The following is a 10,040-nucleotide window of genomic DNA, read 5'->3' on the forward strand; positions in this document are numbered from 1 at the left end:
TTATGCGTTTTAACTGTGATATTTGTTTGTATTAAATTCCTCTAGCAGTCGTAATAATTCACTCTTTGTTGTACATGACTATGAACATTATCAGGGCTGAAAATACGTGAAACATATGACCAAATCCGGTGATATAAGTCACAACACATACTGAGATAATGTGTTATCCATACTACTATCCATGGTATGTATGCGTTGAGTTTTCCTCGATAGACCTTCAACTAAATAATTATACAAGCAATCAAAATATATAAACATCCGACGTGACTCTGATAACAAAACACTATGTAACACACAGACAGTGATATGAACACACATGCAGACATTGTGCAGACACATGCAGACCCACAAACATACATACATACGTACACACACACACACACACACACACACACACACACACACACACACACACACACACACACACACACACACACACACACACACACTTCACCTTGTACAGTAGGAGATCACCTTTCCTTCCCCTCTTCAAAATCGACACACTGACTGCTTGCTGCCGTGATTTGGATTGTTTGTTTCTTTGATGAATTGATTTAACAAAAACAAAAACAAAAACAACCCCCCCCCAAAATAAAAACTAATAACATGTGTGGCTTTGCAAAATGATGTGATCATCAACATCTAACTCTGCAGAGAGGTGCTGATTTTGTGTATGTGCGCAAGTTGAAAACTAGTTAAATTCCATGTAAAGCCAGGCCAGATCAGAGATTACGACACGAAGGGGATAAGGGAGCTAACCTTTAAGCGCCCCTGTGGCATTATTATATAAACAGCATGCGCCTGTGGCTGTTCAGTCAAGTTAAGGTGCACACGTTCAGTACACATGTACCGAAGGCGTCTTCTTGGTCATTATTAGTGCAGACTTGAAAGCAGGAGCTAGACGATTCAGATGATGGTACGTGTAGTTGGGCATCAGTACAGTGTTTCTCGTCTTTCTGTTTTTCTTGGTGAGTTTGGCATGGCAATTTGTTGTGTTGATCTTTCCTATTGACTTGTCATACTCAGAGTCACCATCCACCCACAAACAACGTTAATTGTTTGTCCGTTTTGGTAGCCTACACTGTACTTGTTACTATCGTTCTGAGTACATTAGATATATACCTCACAGCCACAGACATGGACAGTGTGTGTGTGTGTGTGTGTGTGTGTGTGTATGTGTGTGTGTGAGAGGGGGTGTTTGTGTGTGTGTGTGTGCGTGCGAATGTGTGTGTGTGTGTGTGTGCGCGCGCGTGCGAATGTGTGTGTGTGTGTGTGTGTGTGTGTGTGTTTGTTTGACAATCTGTCTCAGCGTCTGCCTGCATGACTGCAAGCTTAAGTTGATAGCCCCTTTTTTGACAAGCATGTTATCAGTCAGTGTTTCTAACAAGTACCAATGCCGTGACACTGCATTAGTGAACTAAACAGAGCATGCAAATGCATAAATCAGTGTATCCGAATCATACACACTCTACGGAACACAGATTGGGCCCAGGTCTACATTTAACGCAAGAACATTTGATTGTCAAGCAAGAACCTTTGGAATAATCATTGCATACACGGTAGAAGAATACCATTTGGGTACATGTGATCAGCCCTGTCTGGGTGTCTCTTTTCCAGTCTGTTTCACTCTGTTTGGTAAGTGTTTCATGTCCATTGTCTGCTGTCGTTATCCACTGACCAGTCTTAAATCGTTGGTACATTCAGTTCATTTACCGAATATCCCCCGAAAACAGGGTATGACTGCCTTAATAGTAATATAAATCATAATTGTCAGTAAGTACTGGTGGCACATGACTGATGTGAAACAGTTGAATGGCTAATGGCAATGCGCTTAAAACTGTTAGTGCACTCTTGGAGTGCGCTAACAAACCCAGAAAGCGTTTCTATCCGCGTTTGCCACAGCGAGGCTGTGCCCCTTCCTTCGATTTGAGAAGATTAAAATTCTTCTCATCCTCCGTGACAGTGACACGTAGCTTATTGTCTCAACATTACCAACGACGATGTTGATGACGACGACAACAACGACGGCGATGCCGGTAATTTGTGACGATGACGACGACGACGACGACGACATCACCAACGACGACGATGTTGATGACGACGACGACAACAACGACGGCGATGACGGTAATCATGACGACGACGACGACGACGACTCTAAAGGCGACTTCAACGATGTAAACAAAGAAAGCATCTGAAACAACATTTTCCCCGAAAAGAATTAACCTTAACTTCTTTTCTGCAGACAGATATCAAGCACCATCATGTCATCAACGGACCCCACTGCCAAAGCCGATGTCCCCCAGGTGACCAGCAAAGACCTCCCTACCCGCCTGGACCCCACCAAGTTGAAGATGGCTCCCTACAGGGGTATGATGATGGCGTATATGTTTGAGCCTCTTGAGGTTCACCTGCCCAAAGTGAAGAACTTGCAGCTGCGGGACTCGGACGTTTTGCTGTGTACCTACCCCAAGTCAGGTGTGTATAAGTGTAGCAGTGCTCCCGAAATTGTGGATCCCTGCGTCATATACGCACTAAGTGAAGAACTTGCAGCTGCGGGACTCGGACGTTTTGCTGTGTACCTACCCCAAGTCAGGTGTGTATAAGTGTAGCAGTGCTCCCGAAATTGTGGATCCCTGCGTCATATACGCACTAGAATCCAAACACAGACACACACACACACACACACACACACACACACACACACACACACACACACACACACACACACACACTCAAAAATAGACACGTAGACAAACAGACACACACACACACATACCCCTTTAACATTGCCCTTTGATCGTTTTCACAATGTTGTATTTCAGGCACTCACTGGCTGTGGCGAGTTCTGGACATGCTGGTTCACAGAGGTGCGGTTGGTTGGTTGTTTTTTTTGGGTTTTAATGTCCCTTCAGCAGTACAGAGGTGCGGAGTACAGTAACCGTTGTCATGACAACAACGTGTCAAAGAAAACGGCTTTTTAATGATCATTTTCACATTATTTTGCAGGCACTCACTGGATGTGGCGAGTTCTAGACATGCTGGTTCACGGCATCGCGGAGTACAGTGACGGTTGTCATGACAACAACTTGTGAAACAAACAGGCTTTCTTATCCTTTTCACAATGTTGTTTCCAGGCACTCACTGGCTGTGGCGAGTTCTGGACATGCTGGTTCACGGCAGTGCGGAGTACAGTGACCGCTCCCCGGACAGCGCTATGCTGGACTTGATGCTGACCGAGGTCATTGACAAGGCCGAGTCCCCTCGAGTTCATATGGCACACCTGCCCTTTGACCTTCTGCCCGAGCAGCTCGAGGACGGTCGGGTCAAGGTCGTTCACGTTTACCGACATCCCAAGGCCGTCTTGGTGTCCTTGTTCTTCCACATGCAGAAAGGGGGCCGTATGCCGAATATGACGCTTGACGAACTGATTAAAAATTGGGCTTCTGGGAATGGTGAGAAACCTAGCTGTCGATCCTTGATGATAAAACTCGTACATGTAATTCTGTTTATCTTTGTCCCTCTCATTCTGTCTTCGTCAGTTTATCTGTGTGTGTGTGTGTGTGTGTGTGTGTGTGTGTGTGTGTGTGTGTGTGTGTGTGTGTGTGTGTGTCTGTGTGTCTGTGTGTGTGTCTGTTTGTCTGTCTGACTCTCTCTCTCTCTCTCTCTCTCTCTCTCTCTCTCTCTCTCTCTCTCTCTCTCTCTCTCTCTATCTATCTATCTACCTTCTAGCTCTCTTGTTTGCTTTCTCCTCTCACCCCCCCCCCCCCTCTCTCTCTCTCTGCCTCTATGTGTCTCTCCGTGTCTCTCTCTCTCTACCTCTATCTACGTCTATCTCTGTCTCTGTCTCTCTCCCTCTCTTATATGCGCTGCTCCCGTTGAGCTGTTTCTGTTGTTTTTTTGCTGCTGCTGCTAAATCGAGAGCCTTTTATCTCTCGATGCTTATAAACGGAACAACCCTAATGTGTTCCAGCCTTGTGTGGACCAGTTTTGATCGTTAGAGTGCATAGCTGAGGGCCTATATCGTTTTCTCTGATTTCAGCTCCCACGAAGAGCCAGTCTTACTACTTCAACACAGTACAGGAGTACGAGAAGAACAACCCCGATGTCAGCATCTTTCACCTGGCGTATGAAGACATGAAAGAGGTCAGTACATTAATCTCTGCTTGATTCTTTTTGTTCAAAGTTCTACATAGAAAGCCAAGGTAATACAATCTTCAGAATAAAAAAAAAGCCAGGAATTGTAAGTTAATAGGACGTTTAGTTATTAACAAAACAAAACGTTACGTTTACAACCATACAGACAGACACACATTTATGATACACATTTTGAACTTATCTTTGAATCGTACATATAACTCGCTTGCACCGGCACGGTTGGCCTAGTGGTAAGGCGTCCGCCCCGTGATCGGGAGGTCGCGGGTTCAAACCCCGGCCGGGTCATACCTAAGACTTTAAAATTGGCAATCTAGTGGCTCCTCCGCCTGGCGTCTGGCATTATGGGGTTAGTGCTAGGACTGGTTGGTCCGGTGTCAGAATAATGTGACTGGGTGAGACATGAAGCCTGTGCTGCGACTTCTGTCTTGTGTGTGGCGCACGTTATATGTCAAAGCAGCACCGCCCTGATATGGCCCTTCGTGGTCGGCTGGGCGTTAAGCAAACAAACAAACAAACAAACAAACAAACAAACAAACAAACAAACTCGCTTGCAAGCTGCCGGAGTGATAAGTTGGATAGGGAAAGTGATACAATCTTCAGTAATCAATGGTGCAGTGATCCCATAGTTAGACACCCCGGTCATACGTTCATGACACTAATCATACAGTATGTCACCATGCACGTGCACAAACAAGTATGTAGCTAAGTCTGCAGGTCCAAATAGAACCTCAGCTCAAATCTTGGAGAACGTGGATATTATGTTGTGAAAGTATGACATGGTACAACAAGTCATTGAACAGAAATGGAACGCGAAGACATTATGTGTTGGAAGTACATGTACCAGAAGTGATCTCGTGCTTAGCAACAGTTATAAACGAAGGCGGTATCATCGTACAATCTACTATGATAGCATTATTATGCCCAATAAAGGGGCTGGAGAGTGGCTTGGTAGCGTGTGGTGTTTCGGGTTTTGGACAAGGACAATCATACCTTAATCTAGGCGCACACGGTAGCATTTGCTCTAAAACGCACCACAAGTATGGTAATTGATCAAATCAAAGTGCGTGAATGCGCTTCAGGGCGCTGCTTTTTTTTTTTACAATGTTGGAAACGAAAAGTAATCCAGAAACGTTGCCTGCCGGAGGACGACTAGTGCCGTCTATGATGCGGTCGCGTACGTAGCAACAAGCATCACAAACAAGGGAAGATACTCAGATGAATAAATCAAATGTAACCGTCACAAAGAGTGTTTTTTCTTTGTCTATTCTACGACATTTAATTAATCTTTTAGGACTTTTTTTTTTGCAAAGGGAGTGTAGCATTATTTGTAATGTCGAATCGTACGGTATAACATTGGAATCGATCTAAGGGCTGTTTCCTCTCTATTTGTGTTTCCCAGGACCCTACAGGTAGCATCAATAAGCTTGCTGCCCATCTCAACGTGAAGGCGTCGGATGAGCTGTGCTCCCAGATCGCTGAGGCTGTCACGTTTAACAACCAGAAGAAGGAGGAGGAAAAACGCGACACTGAGCAACTCAACGCCATGAACTTCTACCGCAAAGGTGTGTGTGTGTATTTGTGAAATGTGGGTAGGTCGGGGGGGGGGGGTAGATATAGTTTACACTTCCAGTGCATGACAATGATATGATATCAATATACATGCGTGTTTAACGTCATCAACAGCAGCAGCAGCAACAACAACAACAGCAACACCAATCAACAACAACAACAACAATAACAACAACAACAACAACAACAACAACAACAACAACAACAACAAGTTACCTTCCTCACATATAACAAAGACACCTGTGCTTTGTTTCCACATATTTTATTCTGGCTAATTTTAAGGCGGGGGTAAGCCGAGTGTACAAACATAATTATAACATAAATTCCTTGAAACCTTGTTATTTTTTTATCCTTCATTTAACAGGTGAATCCGAGGGATGGAAGAGTCATCTCACGGTTGCCCAGAGCGTGCGAATGGATCAGATGATGAGAGAGAGCTCTGCTACCTGCCCCTTCTTCCGCCGCTACTGCCCTTCTAACTAATGCACCCCGAAATATACACCATCAATTCATTACGCATCAATGGATCAGATGATGAGAGAGACGGCTGCTACCTAGCCTTTCTTCCGCCGCTACTGTCCTTCTGATAACTGTGTCACGAACGAAACATGCACCTACTTGTCATTCTGCACAAGAAACTCTCTTTTGAATCAAATCCAAAAACAAAGAGACTACCAACGTTCCAAAATTCAGGATACAAAAACAAGAAAGGTAGGTTGTTGGAACGTTTGTTATTGTCAAGAACCAACGTTCCAACAACTTACCTTTCTTGTTTTTTGATTCTGAATTTTGGAATGTTGGCAGTCTCTTTGTTTTTGTATTCTCTTTAGAATCGTAAACAAATGAACGAGGCAGGGCGCGTGTTTAAGAAGTTGAAAACGAAGGGAAGTAAGCGCTTTTGATGCATGCGACATGTAGAGTAAGTGAGAGTTATGCCAAACCAATCCCCTGGCACCTGAGAGAATAACAAGCGTTACAATAATAAAAGGGGATGAAAGTCTACTGCACTGTCATGTCGTAGAACGCTTACTTTCATTTATTTATGTGTTAAATGTTTAAAACATTTAAAAAAAAAACTAATTGTTTTGGTATTACCGTAACATCCCTAGCATACGCCCACCCCCCCTCCGCACATGATATTTCGGGTAAAAGTAGGGGGTGGGCGTTTGCTAGGTATACACCCCTTTGCAAGATAAAGTGTCATCACATTTTCACGAGGAAAAAAAGTGATACAACCATGTGATTTATGCAATTTTAATAAAAAATAAAATAAACACACCGTTTGTTTACGCAAATAAAGATCAAGATTCTGTGATAGAAAAAACAAGTCGCGTAAGGCGAAAATACAACATTTAGTCAAGTAGCTGTCGAACTCACAGAATGAAACTGAACGCAATGCCATTTTTCAGCAAGACCGTATACTCGTAGCATCGTCAGTCCACCGCTCATGGCAAAGGCAGTGAAATTGACAAGAAGAGCGGGGTAGTAGTTGCGCTAAGAAGGATAGCACGCTTTTCTGTACCTCTCTTTGTTTTAACTTTCTGAGCGTGTTTTTAATCCAAACATATCATATCTATATGTTTTTGGAATCAGGAACCGACAAGAAATAAGATGAAAGTGTTTTTAAATTGATTTCGACAATTTAATTTTGATAATAATTTTTATATATTTAATTTTCAGAGCTTGTTTTTAATCCGAATATAACATATTTATATGTTTTTGGAATCAGCAAATGATGGAAAATAAGATAAACGTAAATTTGGATCGTTTTATAAATTTTTATTTTTTTTTACAATTTTCAGATTTTTAATGACCAAAGTCATTAATTAATTTTTAAGCCACCAAGCTGAAATGCAATACCGAAGTCCGGGCTTCATCGAAGATTACTTGACCAAAATTGCAACCAATTTGGTTGAAAAATGAGGGCGTGACAGTGTCGCCTCAACTTTCACGAAAAGCCGGATATGACGTCATAAAAGACATTTATCAAAAAAATGAAAAAACGTATGGGGATTTCATACCCAGAAACTCTCATGTCAAATTTCATAAAGATCGGTCCAGTAGTTTAGTCTGAATCGCTCTACACACACACACACACACACACACACAGACAGACAGACACACACACACACACACACACACGCACATACACCACGACCCTCGTTTCGATTCCCCCTCGATGTTAAAATATTTAGTCAAAACTTGACTAAATATAAAAAGAACACAAGTGACCTTGATTTTTCTCATTCTCAGAATAACGTCAGCACAAACACAGTTTCTTCTCTTGTTTGGAGACCCTCTTAATAATTCCAAGTATTCCATCACAACTTGTTCAACTTCTTCAGATCTAACTGGCGGTCTTTCAGACAACTTTTCTTTTTCCTTTTCTTTCCCGTATTGCTGTTCTAATATGCTTCTGTGTTCTCTCCACTCTCTCATTCTTTTTTCTGTCAAAAGAAAACTCGCGGGCACATAACGAAACATTGCCTGCAGCTTTGTTTTCAAGATATCTCAGGGCTTTCAGTTTGTATGTCACTGTATATGATTTGTGCTTCGGCATGGCTGACCATAAGCTTAGAAAGGAAGTGCTTGTCAACGAGAGAAGTGTTAAACACTCAATAAAAGACGTCACTGAACGACGTCACTGAAAGACATGACATAATTTTATCACCTCCTCCCCCCTCCAAAAAAAAGGCGAACCATTGAACAGTGTGCACAAATCGTAGATAAAGGAGGCCGACTGTCTTAAAACAAATTTAAAAAACAAAAAAACCAGGGTGGGCGTTTGCTAGGTAGTGACCCCCCTGCACAACATTTGGCCGAAAGTAGGGGGTGGGCGTTTGCTAGATACTGGGCGTTTGGTAGGGATTTTACGGTAGATCGTAATAAAGTAATATAGCTATTCTGATGAACACGTGGGGGAATTCGGGGGTTGTGATTGGATGGTCTCTTCCGATCATCAAAGCATAATGCTACGGAAGTCGGCCATTTTACTCAATATCCAAAAGCATATTGTCAATAACAAAGACGCATGGTTCAGGTTTACCCATATGTACCACGCGGCGATGTTTCTATCGACAACAGCATACACTGACAACTTGAAATTCTTCTCGGGAATGTTTTTCAGCTTTACAAATGTCGATAGCATACCCTTTTCTGCTAACTTCCCGATGAAACAGGACTAAACCAATTATTTTCTGTCCCTAAACACCACAAAATGCCCAAAGTCGAAAGATGTAGTACAAACAGGGGAGTAAAACGGAACAGCCGTTTTTGTGTGCCTGTGTGAGCTCAGTTGCCGACTAACACAAACTCAGTTTCGCATTCGGCTTTTCTTATCTCGTAACTCCACACTAAATACCCCACTTCCCCTCTGAAGTATTGATGTACAACCCATGGCACTAACATTCATGTCGTCGATTATAACTTTGGTTGAAAAGTTCGCTTCATGACGAGACAAGTATAAATGCCATTCACCCAAACTGAAAACTTCTTGCCGTCTGCTCGCGTTGTACGGATTAGCTGTTCTCTTCTCCTCCCCTTGTTGCATCCTAGTTCTTCAGTTGTTTCTAGTTTTCCGTTGATGTTGTGTTTTGGTCTTCTTCATAAGTAGTCTTGTTCAAAATGAAAAAAACTCAAACTTCTTTTTGTTGTATACGAATGAACTAATAAAAAGCTGTTTAACAGCTGTGTTGTCAAATCGAGTTTTTTTTTCAAAGTCAGTGTGGCGCCTGCGCAAAACTAATGCGCATAAGAAACGGCGTCTGCTATCAAAATCTGAGATCAACGCATCGACTCAAAAACTGTCATTTTGTAAGTTTGGAACAACAAATCAAGGTCAGAACAGCTATATAATCGCTATTGTGTTTTCAGCGTAGCAATAGGGTCCGATATTTAGACTCATAATGCGACTCGTCTTCGACTCGTCGCATTATACTTGTCTCGTCTAAATATCGGACCCTATTGCTACGCTGAAAACACAATAGCTGGTAATATTACGATACTATGGAAGAAGTCATATTGTTATACTATGGAAGATGTAATATTGCTGTATGAGTGAAGATGTAATATTGCTGTACTAAGTGAGTACAATAGCAATATGAATTGTGAATTGTGAGTTGTGAGTTGTAATTTGTACTTCTATGTTATTGACGTGAAGAATGTTGTATTGATTTTTTGAGGATAAATACTAAGTCTGTATCCTCTAAATTCTGTTTGTGAAGTGGATTGAGTTAGAGTGAAAGAGTCAGATTAAATAGATAGGGCAGAGCACGCATTAGCACTTTCAAGCATTAACAGTAACTTCCTTAATT

The 10,040-nt window shown here is 42.3% G+C and overlaps 1 protein-coding gene across 1 annotated transcript; it reads left to right on the forward strand.

The window, feature by feature from the left end:
* The first annotated feature begins 624 nt into the window (after positions 1-624).
* Positions 625-6,461, forward strand: LOC138976373 (amine sulfotransferase-like). Its single transcript, XM_070349232.1, has 6 exons — positions 625-968; positions 2,246-2,478; positions 3,138-3,455; positions 4,043-4,146; positions 5,558-5,720; positions 6,092-6,461. The coding sequence occupies exons 2-6, from the start codon at positions 2,265-2,267 to the stop codon at positions 6,208-6,210; spliced, it is 918 nt and encodes a 305-aa protein (XP_070205333.1). The 5' UTR covers positions 625-968; positions 2,246-2,264; the 3' UTR covers positions 6,211-6,461.
* Positions 6,462-10,040: the final 3,579 nt, after the last annotated feature.

This window comes from Littorina saxatilis, linkage group LG9 (genome assembly GCF_037325665.1).
Source record: "Littorina saxatilis isolate snail1 linkage group LG9, US_GU_Lsax_2.0, whole genome shotgun sequence".
Lineage (NCBI taxonomy): Eukaryota > Metazoa > Mollusca > Gastropoda > Littorinimorpha > Littorinidae > Littorina > Littorina saxatilis.